The sequence below is a fragment of the Populus alba genome, chromosome 4, assembly GCF_005239225.2.
Source record: "Populus alba chromosome 4, ASM523922v2, whole genome shotgun sequence".
NCBI lineage: Eukaryota > Viridiplantae > Streptophyta > Magnoliopsida > Malpighiales > Salicaceae > Populus > Populus alba.
In genome coordinates this window covers 2,906,038-2,926,498 of record NC_133287.1, presented here as the reverse complement: position 1 = coordinate 2,926,498, position 20,461 = coordinate 2,906,038, and the positions used below count along the sequence as shown (strand labels likewise).

At 32.7% G+C, this 20,461-nt stretch overlaps 3 protein-coding genes across 3 annotated transcripts; 1 reads left to right on the top strand and 2 right to left on the bottom strand.

Annotated features, from left to right (window-relative positions):
* Nucleotides 1–1,966: 1,966 nt before the first annotated feature.
* Nucleotides 1,967–5,272, top strand: LOC118047389 (sugar carrier protein C). The gene is made up of 4 exons (XM_035056678.2): nt 1,967–2,300; nt 2,530–2,852; nt 3,838–4,467; nt 4,575–5,272. The coding sequence occupies exons 1-4, from the start codon at nt 2,168–2,170 to the stop codon at nt 5,055–5,057; spliced, it is 1,569 nt and encodes a 522-aa protein (XP_034912569.1). The 5' UTR covers nt 1,967–2,167; the 3' UTR covers nt 5,058–5,272.
* Nucleotides 5,273–10,291: 5,019 nt separating this feature from the next.
* On the bottom strand, nt 10,292–13,278 carry LOC118047390 (vesicle-associated protein 4-1). Its single transcript, XM_035056680.2, has 7 exons — nt 12,857–13,278; nt 12,274–12,344; nt 12,020–12,101; nt 11,775–11,893; nt 10,976–11,053; nt 10,703–10,822; nt 10,292–10,616 (listed from the first exon to the last, which is right to left on the bottom strand). Exons 1-7 carry the CDS (start codon nt 13,182–13,184, stop codon nt 10,557–10,559), a joined length of 858 nt encoding a protein of 285 aa, XP_034912571.1. The 5' UTR covers nt 13,185–13,278; the 3' UTR covers nt 10,292–10,556.
* A 4,692-nt stretch (nt 13,279–17,970) lies between these two features.
* On the bottom strand, nt 17,971–18,887 carry LOC118047250 (uncharacterized). The gene is made up of 2 exons (XM_035056494.2): nt 18,444–18,887; nt 17,971–18,344 (listed from the first exon to the last, which is right to left on the bottom strand). Exons 1-2 carry the CDS (start codon nt 18,693–18,695, stop codon nt 18,177–18,179), a joined length of 420 nt encoding a protein of 139 aa, XP_034912385.1. The 5' UTR covers nt 18,696–18,887; the 3' UTR covers nt 17,971–18,176.
* Between the last annotated feature and the right edge of the window lie 1,574 nt (nt 18,888–20,461).

Here is a 20,461-nt window from a genome sequence, read left to right as displayed (position 1 = left end):
GGCTACAGAGAGAAGCTTGGCTGTGAAACTGGAAATCAATAATTAGTTTATGAAGAAGAGAAGATGGTGTTGTCAGGAGAAAAAAAGAAAAAGAAAACAAGAAGCAAGATTTTCAGTTCAGGAGTTGCTTTCCGTCGTCACTGTGCTCCTTTACTTCAGGAAATCTGACAGCATAATTCTTTTGGAAACCAAGTGACATCATTTCACATAAAACCACAGTTGTTAAAACAGTGTCTCCGGTAGGATTCATTTAAACATGTTTATTTTTAGTTTTAAATTTTTTTTAAAAAAAATTAATTTTTTTTTTTTAGTTAAATTATTTTTTATGATTTTAAATCATTTTGATACGATTAAACTTAACTGGATCAATTCGATGGAATTTAAAAAGAAAACAAGGATATGTGGTTGATCCTATGACCAAGTGACTAAGATTTTCTTTCCAATGACCAGTTCTAACAGCTACAACCAAAGCTTAAAAGACTCCATACAATTTGAAGACATAAATACCCTTTATACTACAAATTTACCACGCCTAGGCAAGGCCCGTTGCATTTTAAGAAAAAGAATACCATAGAAGGGTGTATAAAATAGTGTATATATACTAGTAGTATATGACTAGGTATCGCATGGGTATAAACTTTGCTGTAAATTGCTTAAAAATAACGTTTTCTCCACTTTGTATTTGACAATGTAAAGAAAGTCTGGCCGACGTGTACCCACAGCATTATCCAAATATTGATAAGGTTACTTAGGTGAACTTGCAAAATTTGTTGACTCAGCTTAATGACCATTTTTTCTGACCAGCCTTCACCCATTTCTTCTCTTACACACTGTTCTTGACGACTTCTGTGAATAATGTCATAAAAATAGTAATAATTTCTTTTTTCAAGAGACCATCGTGAATCTGGAAAGGGATGCATATTTTCTGTTAAGGGATGCATATTTTCTGTTAGAAAATAATGTAAATTATATCTTGAAATCTCATTTAACAGTTTAAACTATTGAATTGAGATGGTTCTTTAACATGGTATCAGAGCCTTATGACCAAGTGGTCACGAATTTGAATCTCACTATCCCTATTTATTTGATAAAAATCAAGTACAAGGTAATGTGGGTATGTACAAGTTTCAAGCTCAAAGGGCTTTCATTTAAAGGGATGTGTTAGCTTGGAAGATATAATTTATATTATTCTCTAACACCTTTTTGACACCAAGATTATAAAAAGTAAAAATTTCTTGGATTTTCTAGTCTTGGTGGGGGTAATTTTCTTTAGACAGAATTGTAAATTCAATTAAAATATGCGATAATTAACTTGGAAAATACTATATGATTATATATAAAACAAAAACAAACATTAAGAGCCATGAAAAACATCTATTTTGATTTTATTTTTTGTACCATGTAACATGGACATGTAGCCTACATGTATTATAGACAAACAAGTGGAATCGGCAATAGATCTTGTGTATCCGTTTCTTTTGTATTTAATGAAGTTATAATAATTACAATTTTGAAATTTTTTATATATGCCCCCACAAAATGTCCCCACCCCACCTCACCCCTGTTAAATGGATATTAAAATTCGTGTGAAATCAATTTTGTAGGATCACAGAATCAACTATAGATATTTTTTTTTTTAATATGATACAACGGTGTATTTTTAAATTAGTTACTCGTTGATTAAAATTAATTTTCTTAAAACTATTTTAAGAACATATCTATACATTAGTTTGATGTATTTAAGATAAATTATTAAAAGATTATATTTTTTTTAATTGCATATCAACGAGGCAACGTAAGATATAGCTAACAAGACTTGAAAACAAAGTGGGAAAAAATATATATTTTAGCTGATGTTTTTAGACCTTACTCCATTTCCCACTTATAATCTTATCTTCAAGATGTAAACCAGAAAAAAATATTAATAAACTTGATTCATAAATAAGAAATTAGTTTTTGACAGCTCAACAATTCTTCTTAATCAAAGACAATTTGACAATCTCCCTCTATAAATAAGCTGGCCAAGCTTGTCCAAAGCCTCTATCTTCTTTCTTATAAACACCATCTACCATTTCTTGGTTTCTTGTTGCTGTCACTCTGATAATTTAGTTCTTGATCTTTTTATATCATTAGTTTCTTTGTGAATTGAAGCAAAGAACGAGCAAAAATGCCCGCAGTAGGGATAGCTGTCGGTGACAACAAAAAGGAGTATCCGGGCAACCTTACTCCTTTTGTCACTGTAACATGTATTGTCGCTGCCATGGGTGGTTTGATCTTTGGTTACGATATTGGGATTTCTGGTAATTCTTCTCAGATCAAGTTTAATGCTTTAAATCTTGATTTGTCACATCATGATTATTGTTTCTTCTCGAAGAAACCAAATATACAGCAGAAGCTAGCATTCAAGAATGCTTTTCTTTGCTTGATTCATTCTTGAATGCATTCTCTACCAATATTACTTTAAGGAATGTTTCTTTTGTTGTATATATACAAATATTGATTTTGTTAAGTGGATTTGTGATTTTTCAGGTGGAGTTACGGCCATGCCATCATTCTTGAAGAAGTTTTTTCCATCTGTTTACCGCAAACAGCAAGAAGACGCCACAACAAACCAGTACTGCCAATATGATAGTCAAACACTAACCATGTTCACTTCTTCTCTGTACTTGGCTGCTTTATTGGCATCACTTGTGGCATCCATAGTTACTCGTAAATTTGGAAGGAAACTCTCCATGTTGTTTGGAGGTGTTCTCTTTTGTGCTGGTGCCATCATCAATGGTTTTGCTCAAGGTGTATGGATGTTGATTCTCGGTAGAATCTTGCTTGGTTTTGGTATAGGTTTTGCCAATCAGGTACTAAATATTTCTTTTTCTGTTTTGATGATTCTTGTTTTCATTTTTAGTTGCTTTTGAGTATGAGGTTATTTTATTTGGATCTGGAGATGGGTATATTTTGGGATTATTTATTATTCTTTTTCTATTTTAAGTATATAAAGAAGAAAAACAATAAAATGTGCTTCATTTTTTATTCTTTCTGTGCATAATTTCATAGTTTTCAATGGAATCGTTCTGGGTTTTGAGTTTCAAAGCATCTCATCTTTGTTTTCTTGGATATAAAAAATTTATTTATTTATTTTTTACCTTGGTAGATCTATTCTTTTGCTTTGATGGTTTTAAGTTTTAGGTCAGATAAGGGGGGGACTCTTTTTGTTATTTTCTTGGAGAGAGAACAAGTGGGTTTCTTGGAAAATGACAACATCACATTTCTTATACCCAGTTGTTTCTGATCCGGACTTTAAAGTTGAATAGGATTTAATGTCGTGTTTGGTTAATGAGAAAAAGGAAAAAAAAGGGAATCCAAATTTTCCGCTACTATAGTCTATAGCAAGACAAGTCAAAGAATTCGACTGAATGATTAGGAATAAGATAAAGGGAGGTGATATGTTATTTTATCATTTTTTGGAAGTCATAGTTGCCTTGGTTTTCTTTAGCATGACATCGCTGGCGCCTGTTTTTTCCACAAAAAGTTCACTTGTTTATGCTACAGCTTTGAATAGAAAAATTGTAAGTTGATAGCTGCTTAATTGTTAATTAAACTTAATTAAGTATGGAAAACTGTATTTTCTGCTTTCTTTTTTGTTTATTTGTTTGACTGATTTGTGTGTTTAAATTAGTATTTGTTCTTAATCCAAGAAACATGAACAAGAAGACAAGAATGTATGGTCCCAAGAAAGACAAAAGTTCTGTTCAAGACCTCCGATTTGATTATTTACTAATTGGTTTAATTAGAGAAGGTGATTAGAGATTTAATGATTTTCATTTTTGTTTGTAATTACAGTCTGTGCCACTCTACCTCTCTGAGATGGCTCCATACAAGTTCAGAGGTGCACTCAACATTGGTTTTCAATTATCAATCACAATTGGTATCCTTGTTGCCAATGTGTTAAACTATTTCTTTGCTAAAATCCATGGTGGTTGGGGATGGAGATTGAGTTTGGGTGGTGCTATGGTTCCTGCCCTTATAATCACAGTTGGATCACTAGTCCTTCCTGATACTCCAAACTCCATGATCGAACGTGGCCAGCATGATGAGGCTAGAGAAAAATTGAGAAGAGTTCGTGGTGTTGATGATGTTGATGAGGAGTTTAACGACCTTGTTGCTGCTAGTGAAGCTTCAATGAAAGTAGAAAATCCATGGAGAAATTTGTTGCAAAGAAAGTACAGGCCTCACATAACCATGGCAGTAATGATTCCATTCTTTCAGCAACTTACTGGCATTAATGTCATTATGTTTTACGCTCCTGTTTTGTTCAACACAATTGGTTTTGGTAGCAATGCTTCGCTCATGTCCGCTGTGATCACCGGTGTTGTTAATGTTGTTGCTACCATGGTTTCAATCTATGGCGTCGACAAGTGGGGGAGAAGGTTTCTTTTCCTTGAGGGTGGTTTTCAGATGTTGATCTGCCAGGTAATTTTCTTGGTTGCAGAAGAAATTAGCTCTCTTTGTATTGTTTCTCTTATTACACCTACGAATCTCTGATGCATGTTTTTGGGTCAACTTTTGCGTATGTCCAGGCGGTCGTAGCAGCTTGTATTGGTGCCAAGTTTGGAGTCAACGGGAGCCCTGGTGAATTGCCAAAGTGGTATGCTATTGTTGTGGTGCTTTTCATTTGCATTTACGTCGCCGGATTTGCTTGGTCTTGGGGCCCTCTTGGGTGGTTGGTACCGAGTGAGATTTTCCCACTGGAAATCCGATCAGCTGCACAAAGTATCAATGTCTCTGTCAACATGCTTTTCACATTCATAGTTGCCCAGATTTTTCTGACGATGCTTTGCCACTTGAAGTTTGGGCTATTCCTCTTCTTTGCCTTCTTTGTGGTGTTGATGTCCATCTTTGTCTACTACTTCTTGCCTGAGACGAAGGGCATTCCAATCGAAGAGATGGGACAGGTATGGAAGACTCACTGGTTCTGGTCAAGGTATGTTACCGATGAAGATTTTCCCAAAGCAGGAGGCTATGAGATGACCAAAGGAGGGCAAGGTCCGAAGAATGTGTAGCAGTCGGCTCTTTTGATTTTTGGTAGCAGTACATACCACTCTACTGATTTCAATGTCAAGAATTGTATGAAATTGTATGCAATTGTTCTCCAAATTTATCTCGAATTAAAAGGGTCTTGAGCTTTATGTCAGCAAAAATACTAATGTATAGACAAGAATCTACTGTGTGGGAAACCTTATTTAAACCGATTTCAATGCACAAATAATTTCTTCCATCGCAATTTGTTGCTTATTTTGCATCAATTATTCAACTATGTCATGCGGGCATCTTCAACCTATAGTTTTAAAAAATAAAGCTCATTTCCGCGATCCCCTCCCTTCAATTTTTTATTTATTTATTTACGTGGATGTTCGGGCCAACTTGTGCGCACCACGATTAATCCCACGGCTCATTGAACATCCTGCAAACCCAGTGAGCATGTAAGGCACCGTGAGGGTGACAGGCGTGTACGGTGAGGTTTAAACCCAGGATACAGAGGAAAGGAACAAGTCCCTTCAACCGCTGGGTCAAGACCTCAAGTGCTTGTTTCTTCATCCCCGTGAGTGAGGAAGGTGGAATTACTTAAAAAATCATAAATTCTATTCTATTATTATGTGTTGTTTTCTACTCTAATAGATGACACACCTCTCGTTGTCCTCGTCAATCCTCGTGAATTTTGCAAAATCATGATACCTTCATGGTTACTCTAAGCTAGACAACAAATGTTCAATGCGTGGAGATGACTGATGCCAAAGAGTGTCCATGGCATGAAGGGCCAAAGTATCTCATAATCCCTACAAATTCTTCACAATTAAGCCTTACCTCTTCAAATCTAACTTGTTTGGCGGTATAATTATGATTGTAACAATCATACGTACTACTTTAGTAGCTTTCGAGAGGATTATATTTCCAAGTTGGAAATTTCATCAAGATTAACCACATCGACCGGCGGGAAGGGGGGTGATTGATGTAGAGTCAAATTGAGTTTATGTCATGATGCTTGTCCTCTTTGCCTATTTGCTTGTCAATGCCATGAATTTGAAAACAGAGTGTCGCCCATTTTTTGAGTTAAACAATGGATACATACACATGATGGATATTGACTTGTATGGTATTTTAAGCAACCTCTAGAGAAGGGTCCAAATGCAGCGGAGATTACTTTTTCTCCAAAATTAATCTCTTTAGTTTATTAAATACAATATTTGAAAGCTATATGCCAAAGTTCTTCTCTCTGTTTTTTTTCTTTTTTCTTTTCCTCAATAGATTTCCACTGATCACAAGAAATATTCCACCCTTATTGTTTTTCCGTTCACTAAGATAAAAATTGAAGGGTAAATTTTATATCGTGTTTAGATACTGTCCAGAAACATATATAATAAAAATAAAAATAAAATATGTTTTTATATAATTCATGTTTTAAAATATTTTAAAATGATTAAAGTTAACTCCATAAATGTTTCATAAATAATTTTATTTTGTGTGTGTGCTTCCATCCCTCCAACTAAAACTATATATATATACCTCGTTTTAAAAATTTTTTTTTAAAAAAAAAAAAAAAAAACTCTAACCAATCACAACCTACATAACTACCAACTATGGAGGGATTCTCGCTTGAATCCCCAAATAATTCATTTCTAACTCAATTAAATCTCTAAAAGCTGATAAAATCCTTAAGTGATTCGCCCATCCATATTTGTTAATGCATTTTCATTCAAATTGTTAATTTATGCATAAAAATGATACCATTTTATAGGCACTCGACACTAGATTATAAACTAGGGAAATCTTGCAATTGAGATTTCATCAAGAACTCAATTGAGATTCGAGTTATCGTTTCTAAACTAGTTTGAGTTAATTTGCCCACTATCGAACCTCTCACCCACTTTAAAATAAATGTGGATTTACCAATGATTACTACAATAGATATATAAAAGATGGGTGGCATATCACAACAAATGAATGGATGAAAAAATGCCAAAACCCACCGCTTTATGGCAAGTGGAGAATCAAGTTTCGCATGCTTTATGAGTAGCATTTCCCCTTTTCTCATCACTAACCACTAGCCTGTAACATCTTTCGGTGACAAACGTAATGGTGAATTGAATGCATAATCATGCCCTAAATGGATAACACAAGCAAGAACTTTCAAGGAAAAGGGAGAGGTTGAATGCATGATGCCCCAATTAATGGATGATATCACAAGCAACAACTTTCGAGGAAAAGGGAGAGGTTACAATGAATTTAGTCACGGTCTTGCAATGAAACGAAAGGAGAATCGCATGACTAGCTACTCTTTAATTGTACTCAGGCACTTTTGCCTCTCTTCTCTAATATCCCTCGACGGATATGTTAGTTTTTGGATAGGATAGATAATGGATAGGGAATTTATTTCTTGGTTACTTGTCTCAATTTGAGAGAGATAAAGAAGTTGGGAATCATATGCCAACTCTCCTTTTTCTCAATGTTGGTTCTTATTACATGTGTTGGATAAGTTTATCGATGACATATATGATTACAATTAATTAATTAATTAAGAAATATATAAAAGTACAATTAATTAGATTTCAATTCAAAATATACTATCTTGATTTGTTTATTGATGAATATTTATAAATACATGTGTTTTTCATATTGTATTTCATATTCGAGTTTAAGAAAAAATTATAAGGATAAATTTTCTCATTGACGTGAATAACTATTTAGTACTATCCCAAGATTTAGTTTTGATATAAATATACTTTGAATTAAATAAAAAAAAAAAAACACGAACAAAAAACTGATGCCTAGGATCAAGTTGCCAAGGATGTCCCCCACGAACACCCATGTTTGGCATTGGATGCGATCCATATGTGCTTGTTTTATTAATTTTATTACAAGGGGAATAAAGCTTTGGTGTCTTATCGATCTATTGTGCTTGGCTTCCATTCCTATTCAATACTCAAAATAATGACGAGAAATTGCATAAAATTCGATAGCCATTATAGGACTTTTATAGCAAGTTGCGTCTTTAAATTGTTATACTCATCATCTGAAAAGAACTGAGCTCAAGATTTGCAAGTAATCTTCAAATTCGTTGGGATGTCTTCTTGAGACATTCACAAGGGCAATTAACCCACCTCTTGCATGCCATTTCCATGAGCAGCTGCTGCCATGGACATGCATTTTGGTTGTATAGTTACAGCACTCATGGTGTCGTAGAGATCAACTCGGATTCATTTTGGAAGCATCGCCGCAAATACATAAAACTTTTTTAATGGGAGTAGTCTAGTGTTTTTAAAAATATAATAATGGTTATGATTTTAAAAAAAAAATTTATATATAAATATATTAAAATATTAATTTTTTAAATATTTTTTTATATCAGCATTTAAACGATGTGAAAATATAAAAAAATTAATTTTAAATAAAAATATTAAACTTTTAAAAAAATACGATTGAAATCACGTTTCTCAACACACCATTACCTATCATAAAAGAGTACGATTTATTGAGACAAATATTATAATGCATCGGAGGAATTTGCTATTTATATTGTCAGCCAATAAAATATCATTTAGATTGCATGTTTCAGGATAAAAATAAATAAATAAATAAAAAGGGACAAAAATACATTCAGTTGGAAAAACAGACACCATAAAATAAATTTGTTTTATAAACAAATTTAAAGTAAATTTTTATTTTAAAAAAAATAATAAGTACAACTCTTCTATTTTTACTATCTTTGTCACTTCTGCATCGAGCAATAATCCAACTCTATGGATCTCTAATTTGAACCTTTTCTTGGAATAAAATAAAACTATCCGAGCTAATTCAGTATCCAAAGACTTTGTGTCTGGCCCAATTGGGTATGTAATGTACAGAATAGGACCTCTTTCTCGAAAACTTATATGTAGGTAGTGAGACCAGCCCATCAGAAAGTAATAGGGCCCATGAATCCAGGTAAGGTACTTTGAGCATGCAAACAACCTCACTGTCGGATCAGATTAGTTATCTCCTTAAAAAATAACTATAGATTAGAACACATTTTTATTAGAAAAAGAAAAAAAAAATAAAAGAAAAACAAAAAGAAGCTGAACTGGGAGGCTACGAGAGTAGGATTTCTCCTTAAATCAGGGGCCAACCCTCCAGCCTAAAGTCGACAAATTCCAGTAGTGCAAGTAAATTGAAGCAACCATCTGGGAAGGGTGTTTGAGAGTGTGTTAGTGGTTGCTTTTCAAATAACTTTTCATGCCGAAAAACATATCAATAATGTTTTTTTATTTTATAAAAATTATTTTTGATATCAGCACATCAAAACGATCTAAAAAGTACAAACTGTACTCAATTTTAGCAAAAAAAAAAATTAAAATTTTTCAAAAAATAGATTGAACCACATTACCAAACGAGCCTAAGTCATTAATTTAAAATCCAGCCTGATCTAGTATCGTTCCATTTAAAATTGAAATTGGATCTGGTTTAAAAAGAAACATAGAAAGACAAAAACTTGAGTTGACCCAATTAAAAATTTAATTATAACATGTTAATTATTTATTTTTTATTAAAATAACATCATTTTTTATTATCAAACTTGAATGATCTAATTAAAACTCATGATCTGGACCTTGAACCAGTCTGACCAAACGGAACAAAAGCTTAAAGCTTAAAAACTATGGCTTGTCTCCACAGTTTGTTGGGTGGATAAACCTGTCCTTAATTTGAAACTTTACATACAATACCTTTATAATACCCTCACAATCTAACTTCATCTTTGCAATTTCTTTCCTATTGTGACCCACTTTTGGAAAAAAAATAAAGAAACTACGAGAAATAAGTCAATTTTACCGTGGTTCTATTTAATTCAAGGGGTGCGGCGTCCGCCATCACCACCGAGAAAGGACGGGGAAATTAAAAAAAAGCAAGGAATGCTTGGAATCAGCTCAGAGTTTGGAGACACCCAGTTGCGGGCCACAAGATTTTCCTGTCTTTCCGGGGTCCTGTCCAGGGTGTGGGTACCACAGGCTGTTCATGGGCCAGGGTGTGTTTCAACTATGGTGATCAATAGGAGACCACCGAATTCCAGGCAATGAGGATTAATCATGCACATCAGAGACGAACAGCAGTGAAGATTCCATGGTATCTCAATGGATCAACCATGGAAGACTGCTGCCATGAGAAATAGCAGAGAAAAAATTAAGCATCGAGATCTGATTTCTGCCTTGAAGACAGTTTTTCCCTCATAAGAACACTCATTAAGCTTGAAATTATGCGCATTACATTTGAGTAAAGATCAGTTTATTTCTGAAATGGGAAAACAAAATCACAATTATCTACAGTAAGACGTTGAGCGAAAAAGTTTTAATTCCTCAAATCACAGAATTCATCTCACATTTTTTTCCATTTTACACACCATGCTGAAGTTTCCTACATGATTCACTGAACACAAAATATCCTTTGAATTACATGAAAAGGTTGAAGGAATTTACTGAATGGTGGATTGTATCCATTCATCATACAAACGCACCTTGAAGACAACTGCCCCTCTATACCGAGTCTACTCCTTCAACCTGCTGCCGAGCAAGGTATCTTTCCCTTCGCTCTTTCTGTACAAAATGAATAAACAAAGATTAGGCATCGTACAGAGAAACTCGCAGGGAGAAGTTGAAAAGTGCAACACTTGATAACTCACCCATTCATCTATCACTAGTCCTTCACCAATAATCCTCGGACCTGCTTCTTCTGCAGGTTTCTTGCGAGCCTCGAGAGCTGCATCAGCATCAGCCAATTGGCGCTTCAACTTTTCCAAAGCCTGTAAAAATAGCATCACACGTAGTTCTATGAGCTTGTATGGCATACGTGTGAAACAAAAGAAATGCATGTACCATATGCGAAGACAGACAATGATGGATCCTAAAGCACATAAACTTGATTCCATGATTATTGACATACTATTGATACTTACAGGACCAGGACGCTCTGGATCTAGAAAAACAACCCGCAATATTTGCTCTATTGCTACTTGATCTTTCTGCTCATCAAACTGCACGGACAAAGCATCCAAAGTCACTTCATGAAGTTGCAACAGAAGACTCAAACACCAAAATAAAGTTCCAAATAGACCAAAGCAGTTTGTAAGGATATTCAGGAATGTCCATCAAACAAAAGCACCCAGCCAACACAAGATGTAATTGAATCCAAAATCTATCTTAATTATTCTGCCAAAAAAAAAAAAAAAAAAGGCACAGATTCTCCAGAACCAACAAGTGTAAGATGACCGTTGGCATCCAGTGCACATCCATTAAGGGTTAAAAGTGTCGGTGCACTAGAGACTTTGACATCATAAAACACACACCCCCCCCCCCCCCCACCCATGCTTGCTAGCTTTACATTACAGTGAGCAGCCTGGCAATAGCCAAATAACATCTATTATACCAGAAAAAGCCCCTAACAAAGATGAAACTAAATGAAATGATTGTGCATTCTTTAGAAACAACAAAACTAATGGTAATATGGACGCCTAAGATAGCTATCTGTCTCATTGTGTCTATCGACCTCCTCATAAACCAAGATACTTGACTGTTGTATTTGAAGAAATTCGAAATACAACATGATGCTCATTCCAAGTAGAATATGTATCGGACCCAAATAAATCAAAATAAAAGCATAGCACCAAGATCATTTATCATCAGACTATTGTTGACCAACATAGGCTCACACTAAAACTAATGAAAAGAAAAGGTTAAAGGAACCATTCTACACACCAGCTCAGGTACATAGTCCATGACCCCTTTCACCTTCAGGCTCATGATTTTAAATTTATCCCTGCTCTTCTGCTCCATTGGTTTCTCGTTATTTTCTGGTTGTTCAACAAACTTGAAGACTGACATCCAAAATCAAGAAAATAATTTCGTATTAATTGGGTAAAAAAAAAACACATAAAATAGCTAAGTTACATCCTTCTCAAAGCACAATAATATGAACAGAAAAAGCAACAGTAATTAATTACCTGTAGCTATGATAATTTCCCCAGGTGCAAGAATAGCCCCTGGAGGACGCATGAAACAGCTTTTCGGTGCAGTTGTTTGAAACTAAATCAAGAAAAGGCAACTATCTTAAAAAAAAATCCAGTCATGTACTTGATACAATAACAAAAATATCAATTACAAAAAGAAATAGGGTGACCCAAAATGAGCATATAGGTTACATGGCTGGACTCTATGAAACCACAGAAAGAACAATGAAGAAGAAATTGAAATGTACCTTAAAAGCTACATGTGACTTGCAAGTGTTTTTAATCCTGATGGCACTGCGAACCTGCTTGCCAGGTTCATCTAAAAATAGCATACAGAACATAAATACATCAATTAATTCCATCAGAAGTCAGTGACAAAATCCATAATCAGTACCAAACACGAAATTACGAAAATAAAAGTCCCCGTAACCAAATTAATCGTAATTATCACTAATCCCAAAAGGTTGATTGATTCTTGACATTGATTACTTGATTGGATGATTTTTAAAAGTAAATAGGATGATGCTACCCGGATTAGCTAATGCAATTCACTTTATCTCTCTTTTCTTAAATATTATCAAATTATTAACACTTACATTTTCAATTTTCTAGCCACCAATACAAATAAATAAAAAGAAACTTGAAATTTCAAATTCCTCCTTAAGAAGAAATGATAAGCATTAATGATCTCAAATCTTTAATTTTTCTTCAAAATTACCAAGAATATTAGCAACAAAAACACAACTTAATCCAAAAAAATCATCCTAAAAATACAGAAATCCAGCTAAAAAGCCAATCAGATCACATAAAAAACAAAACACTGAGACTTACAAGGAAAGTAAAGTTTGGAAGAAGGATCGAGTTTAAGACGACGACGTGTCGGCAACAGCGATCTAGCAACAGAAGAGACAGAATTGGAAGCAAGAGGAGGATTAGATCCTTCGATTAGGGAGTTGGGCTGGTGATTATGGTGGTGGTGGTGCTGCTGTTGCTGCTGCATCATCATCATCGTTGAAGTAGTAGTGTTAGTGGTAGAAGAAGAGGGTGTCGTATTGTTGTTGCTTCCTCCTAAAAACGGCAGCTTTAAGAATCCCCACACTTTACTGTTGTTGTTGCTGTGAGTGTTATCGGTTGGTGATCTCTGGTCCGCTATGGCCATATCACAGCATGTAGAACGGTGTCGTTTTGCTGGTGGTTTCTCCCAAGGAAAATGGAGGGGGGGGGGGGGAAGCTGTGGTGAAGGGAGTAAAGTGGGATGGAGAGAGAGGGAGGGAGGGAGGGAGGGAGAGGGAGGGAGGTGGTGGATGGGAGAATGGATTTGGAGGGGGGATTTAATTGGGTTTTATTATTTGGGTTCATGTCCAAATCAATAACTTAAAAGGGTATTTTTATAATTTTCTTGTATTGAAAATTGTGATTTTGGTTATATATTAATTTTAATTATTTAATATATATTTTTTTACTTAAACTTATATGTATATTGGAGAAAAAAATTAAAAAAAAAAAACACAATTAGTGTTCGGGGATTGGTAAAAGGATATCATTTCAATTATTTTTTGTTTGTAATTCTCGATCTTTCTTCATTTGAATGAATTGATTTTTATTATTTTTCTATTTTTTTTTGTACTCAAATATAATTATATGAATGGCAATTCATCTATTCTTTTTTTTTTTTTCATCCTTTCATTTATCCCATCTATTATTTCTCCCATCAATTCCTTTGATAAACATGAATCTTTATAATTGATGTGTCCAACATTCTTTTATGAAAAATGAAAATCCCAAATCCTAATTATTATTCGTGAGCAAGATTTCTGATTTTTATAAAAACAATTCTACCTAATTTCTTACCTTCAGTGTAAATAATATTGCTATTAAACACCAAAAACAAAGAAAATTAATCTAATTTTAATATAGAAGCACATATTTCTTTTTCTTTTTTTTAAAAAAAAAGGAATTATCTCTTCATGATTGCCACTTCTTTTTGCTTGTGTTTTAAAATAATAATGATTGAAAATAAAAAAAAGGTGCTAATTCATGAAGAACGGGAGCCCTCTTCCTTGACGGAGTGTTTTCCATCTACTCCTTTCCTTGTAACTTCGATTTTCTAGGCCCACTCACTGATTGATGATGGAAACAAGTTGGCTTTTCGGTAAACTTCGCGTTGACGTTGTATGTTGACTTTGGAAAAAGTGAGGTTGTTGGATCTTCGCAGTGTTTTCTGGCTTCTTTGGAATTTTCTTTCACTTTAGATGGTGGGATTAGTTAATTAAACACCATGCTTTTCAACTTTGATTTTATTATTAATCGCTGATACACGCGGGAGATTTTGTTTTTAAGTGCCCAAGTGGTTTCACTATTCTTACCTGATTATTTTGAAAATAATTATAATTGTTTTTTAAAATATTTTTTATTTTAAAATATATTAAAATAATATTTTTTATTTTTTAAAAATTATTTTTAACATCAACGTATTAAAATAATTTAAAAATATAAAAAAAAATATTAATTTAAAGTAAAAATATTTTAAATTTTAAATTTTTTCAAAAATATTTTTAAAATGCAAAAAATAAATAGAACTTTTGTCAGATAAGATATAAGTTTTAAACCATAAATTTATTGGTTACAATATCAAAATAATATTGTTTTTACATTAGATTTTTTTTAAAAAAATATATCTTTATAATTGACTAAATAAATCATTGAATTTGATTGGATTAACGTGGAATTTATCAAATTAGCTTTATTTAAATTAAAACTCAATTTTTTGATTTGATTTTATTAATTGATAAATTTAAAATAATCATAAAAAAAAAACTATCAAATATGGTACGAGGCTCAAATTATAGTTTTGTTGGGGTAATTTAAATCAATTTCAAGATAATATCTTCTAATTTTATAAAATAAATCAAAGTCATTTTGGATAGAATATTGAAGCAACATTATTTTAAACAAAAAAAAAAAAAACCATAGGAATTGACCCATTAAATCTGTCAAATTTAAGCTGGTCAATTTTGTTTTAACTAGATGGACCTCAAAAATACTTGGAAATGAAACCTGGCCCGAAACCATAGTTATGATTTGTTTTACCCATAAGTTCATGAAACAATAATTGGATTGTTGAGACCTGGAGTCTCCTTGGAATAATTGAATCAGTGTTCCTTTCCTTTTCATATGACCAGTCAATCACGGCTCAGGTCAAGGCAGAATTGGTGACCGATATTATTATTATTATTATTATTATTATTATTAGGGAGGAAGAGAATCAACTAAATCATGAAGCTATGAATTATAATAAGTCCATGACTTTGAAAATCATCGAATAATAGGAATTCTTGCACGCTTGGGGCCATCCTAAACTCTGCTGCTAATTTGATTGTTAGGCTATTTGAAACTATAATTGTGATTGTTTTTTAAAATATTTTTAATATTAAAATATATTAAAATGATATTTTTATTATTTTTAAAAATTATTTTTAAGATTAGTATATTAAAATGATCTAAAATATATAAAAAAATAAAATTTTAAATTTTTTAAAAACACAATTTATATATGTTCCCAAACACGGTTTCTTAGCTTCCATTCACGCCCATCCAGAATCCTGCTTCCAACTGTATATGCTCATTGCTTTGTCATATAAAAGTTATATAAAAAAAACTGTCTTTTTTTTTTAAAAAAATCATTTAACGTATCGAAGCTTTTACTTATTTTTTCTTAGACGAGTCGATACGCATCCGAGTCAAAAATCTCTTAAGAACACTTTAATTTGTAATTCCGTATGGTCAAGTCTGACAATCGGTTCGATTTTCATTGCAAGCACTCGGTCGGATGGTGATCTGAATGAGGGATGCTCTTTGTTGGAATTTTCAAAAGTCTGCAATCTTCTCCAAATCAGTGTGTTGAATTTTGCTAATAGGAATTTGAAAGAAAAAAAATGGTCATGCATGCTTATCCGGACTAAGGCAGAGAGCATTTGAAATTTCAGCACCTAATCTCCAATCTTTGTGGATTACGGAGCTTGTGTGGAAGAAGAAATTTCATGTTTTGGAAGCAAAATTCATCGAAGAAGATTTTATTGATATATATTTATTAATAAATATTGAATGAAAAAAATGTATGCATATAAATTTTTCTAAATTCTCAGATGCGTTGGGCTACCATATATCGACATCAAATAAGTCTCAGTGAAGAGGTGCTAGGTTTGGTGCTATCCATAACTGGCCTTAAGTGAGCTTAAATTTACCATGGCTTATCATTTCTTCATCTTTTAGTTGGATAAAACAAGTTGAATATAATTTGTTGGAGGAGTGATGTCATGTCAGGTGCTGGTGAGTTATTGTATCTCTTAAAGAGGTATTATTGTTGGGAATAAAAAAGTTTTAGATGTAATCATAAAATTATGATTAAAGTTCAGAAATCACCACATAATATTATGATTACTAGAAACCTATGGTTTGTGAGAGTTTAGACAATAGGTTGGTCACTTGGTTATATAAGGAGAAGATGCATCACCTCTAATGTACCATATCTAAGGTAAGTTGTATTGTTATTTGATTGTTTTTCCAAGCCAAGTTTCTATTTATTAGTCTCATCTACAGTTCAAAGTAGATCTTTTTTTATGAGAAAGTCTCTACCTTATCGGGTTAAATTCTAATCATTTTAAAGTCTGAATTTTAGCATCGTATTTATTTTATAATTTGTATCTTTAATGCATGAGGATGTAATTTATTATGTAGTTTTACACTCCACATATGTTAAAGTCTGCATCTAAATCATAATATGAAATTTTAAAAATAATTGGTAAAGAGCTTTTGATAGTTTGATCAAATCCTAATAAATAATCATAAATTAGTTACGATATCCATGCTTAACTTTTTAAAAACATGAGAAAGGTGGAATGTTTTGTATTTTTGTTTTTTTTTATATAAAAATATGCTTGGAAAACTCTTTTGGATTTTTCTGTATGTATAAAAAATATATATATTTTTTTTATTTTTTTTGTTTGAAAGGGGAAATTAATTTAAGTTTTGAGTTTTTTTCCTTTGAATATTTTTTTAGAAATATTTCAGAGAAAACCAGTTATTTTAATATCGAATCTATATCTTATAGTGTAAATATACAATCCGATATTATACAAAATTAGTAAAAAATATTTAAGAAAATCACAAACTTTTTAAAAGGATTTTTAATTTTTTTTTCAATATCTAATATTATAATATATATTATTATAATTAAATATATTATAAATTATATGGGCTGGGCCAGCATCAGCCCAGCATTCCTAGGCTCTTTCTGGTTTTGGTATAGACCCAGGCCCGCATGGTCTCTGGCCCAGCCCAGTGACCATGGGGCTAATTATTTTGGCCACTGCATTTTGGAGGGGCTTCGGAGGGAAAAAAACAGGGAAGACTCGCCTGACCAAAAAGACATTTATGAACTCCTGAGGGACATGATGAAAGATCTACTACAATTGTCGATTAATTTATTGTTCTGGGAGGAGAAACTGCTTTCATGAAAATTTAATGTTATCTTTTCCAAGAGACATGGATGATGAAACACCCACCAGATGAGAAGCAATATTGGAATCCTCCGTTGAGAGATTTTCAGTGTTTGGTCAGCGTCACATTTCAAGACTGTTAAGATCACTGTGCCTCGTAACTCTGGCGAGCTCATAAACTCACCAGTACATTTGGTCAAGAATGCTATGGTTCTCGAAAATATTTCAGAGAATACCCAGAGAGTCCATCACTGTGATCAGGAAGGTTATGCACCGAACAAATTTTTGAAGAAATGACAAATAAAATGTAGGAATAACATCGCATAATTTTATCGTTTTTAGGAATTGTTCAGTGTCTCAAGTCCTAACTTTACAGGAGGGGGCTTCAAAGCAAGGCACTATTACAATTATGATTTGATTTTAGTTGGATGATATGGGTTTCTGGGATTACGAGTCTAAATTGCTTCCAATGTTCTTATGTGAAATCACCAATAGAAACAGGATTTCTGGACCAATATGGTGCATGCTCATTATCAGAGAAGAAGATAATTAGGCAAGAAGCATGTATGATCCTAAACAATACTGCAACTAAATCCCAAGACAGGCCTAAATGTGCCTTTTGTTAATCAAATAAAGAGAAAAGGATCAAAATCTCAAAATTGGAGTTCAGAATCATCCCATTGAAGCACTGCAGACTCTATATTCTGCTCTCTTTTCAGCTTATCCTTCAAAAACCAGTCGCATACCCTCCCAGCGTTCAGCTCCTCAATTGTACACCCTTCTTGCTCTGATACAACTCTTAAAAGGTTTAATGATGATATCTGAAAGCGCACACAAAATAAAAAAGAAACTATTAATTAATATCTCAACACATGCATGTTATTATATGTGTTGAACGAAGTCTAGAGAGAAGGAAATACCGTTAAACGGCAAAGGAACCTTTCATGGGTGCTTAAGCCGGAAATTTCAACCAGACCAGCTTCTTCAAGACTCAAGAAACTTCTGCTTCCTGTCTTCTTCTCAGATTCTTGACCACTGCATCCTCTCACTGCTAGCTTTCTTCTATGAACCAACTTATTTGGAGCAAAAGTGGTTTGCTTTGCCATCTTTTTGTGGACGTTTGGGAGAAACGGTGATTGATGATAACTCCTATAAAGTTTAAGTGAACTCATAGTTTTTCAGGTTTCAGTTGAGAGTTCCCGAGCGATGGCTAATAGAATTTGGAGCTTAAGGCAGAAGAAAACAGAACAAGCAAGCTTATCAGTTCTCTTCTCTTTTATGTGGTGGAGATAGAGATTGGAATGTAGATTATTGCCAAGAAAAAAAATCATCCTGCTTCCTCCCATAACTGGGCCATTTTGGAATCTATAAGGGCATATTCAAATTTGATTTTGGGCTTCCATGCAACTGTTCAAGTCCAAGGGAACTTGCCCATCTAGGTAAGTGTGAGAATATTAGAACGATTATCAAATATCAATCGTAATCCAACTGAAAGAATTTTTGTTTTTAATTATGGAAGTCTGATTAATTTTCTGTGATTCTGAAATTAGGTAAGTGTTAGAATATTCTGAAATTAATAATTATATAATTTTTAATAATTTTAAAATTTATAACACTCAAACTAACTATTAAATTTAAAAAGCAAATTCACAATTAAACTTTAGAAAATAAATATTAATCATTTAACTAAAACAAAAAAATTAAATTTCTAAGATTAAAAATCTATTTTTATATTAAAATAATACTAAAAAAATTAATTTAATATATTAAAAACTCCCTTAAATCAATTTTATTAACTGTTGAAATAAAACCTATCAAACAAGGTTATTAAACCTAATCTAGAGGTTGACCTGGCCAAGAAATGAGATCCCGAGTTTCATAGATTAACCTGGGTCAACTCGGGTATATATATATATATATATATATATATATATATATGAAAAAATCCTTATAAATATAGGTTATATATATTATAAACAATGAAGTTTTAAAAAATATTTTAAAAAGTTTTTTATTCCATATTAAAAAAATATTATGTTAAACTTTTAAGTTGAAATATTTAAACTAAAAATATTTTTTATCCCATATTCAAAAACCATAACTTCTTTAATGGAAACATATAGTATATATACGAAAGAGCTTCAAATCACACAATAAAAAAATACTATGTTATCCTTTTAAGTTGAAGTATTTAAACTAAAAAGTTTTTTTATCCCGCATTGAAAAAATATGATTTTTTTTTTGGAACATAGAGTATATATACTAATGGACTTCAAATTCTACATTAAAAATATATCATATTATCCTTTTAAGTTGAAATATTTAAATCAAAATGTTTTTTATTTCACATTGAAAAAACATGATTTTTTGAGAACACAGAGTATATATACTAATATATTTTAAATTTTATATTTAAAAAAAAAAAACAAATCTCATCTGGATTCACCCGGGCTACTGCCATAATTGATTTTTTATTAAACCTGAACTGCTCTAGTCATCGGATACTAGATTTTTGATCGATTTATTGGACCGGGTTTAATAACGCTGCCAAGTACACTCGGATCTGCAAAGCATCGGATAAGACAGAATTATCAGGCGGGGTTTAATAAGTTACCAACCATAACAAGAAAAATAGAAGTGATTAATGGCAAGGAAGACGAAATACTCTATCAAAATCACTGAATAACCCATACAAAATTATTACTTCGCGATTGAATATAAACCACACCATTTGTCCATTCAGAAAAGAGTAGCATAATATTCATCAAAGATTGCACATATATTGTGCTTACACATGTACAAAAGTTGATCAATAACTTAGACTTCAAGGTAGCACTAAACTATTTTCCTAACAGCTAAGAAGACAAACATCTAGAGGTGGCTGCTTCTTGACGATGCTCAGTTAGGACCCCAGCAGCTCAAGAACATGACTGTCCTT

Coding starts and splice junctions, on each gene's coding strand:
- LOC118047389 (XM_035056678.2), top strand. CDS start 2,168: ATGCCCGCAGTAGGGATAGCTGTCGGTGACAACAAAAAGGAGTATCCG. Junction 2,301..2,529: donor TTACGATATTGGGATTTCTG/GTAATTCTTCTC, acceptor GTGATTTTTCAG/GTGGAGTTACGGCCATGCCA. Junction 4,468..4,574: donor TTCAGATGTTGATCTGCCAG/GTAATTTTCTTG, acceptor GCGTATGTCCAG/GCGGTCGTAGCAGCTTGTAT.
- LOC118047390 (XM_035056680.2), bottom strand. CDS start 13,184: ATGGCCATAGCGGACCAGAGATCACCAACCGATAACACTCACAGCAAC. Junction 11,054..11,774: donor TGGACTATGTACCTGAGCTG/GTGTGTAGAATG, acceptor TTGTCCGTGCAG/TTTGATGAGCAGAAAGATCA. Junction 10,823..10,975: donor ATCCAGAGCGTCCTGGTCCT/GTAAGTATCAAT, acceptor CTATTTTTACAG/GCTTTGGAAAAGTTGAAGCG.
- LOC118047250 (XM_035056494.2), bottom strand. CDS start 18,695: ATGAGTTCACTTAAACTTTATAGGAGTTATCATCAATCACCGTTTCTC. Junction 18,345..18,443: donor GGTTCCTTTGCCGTTTAACG/GTATTTCCTTCT, acceptor GTGCGCTTTCAG/ATATCATCATTAAACCTTTT.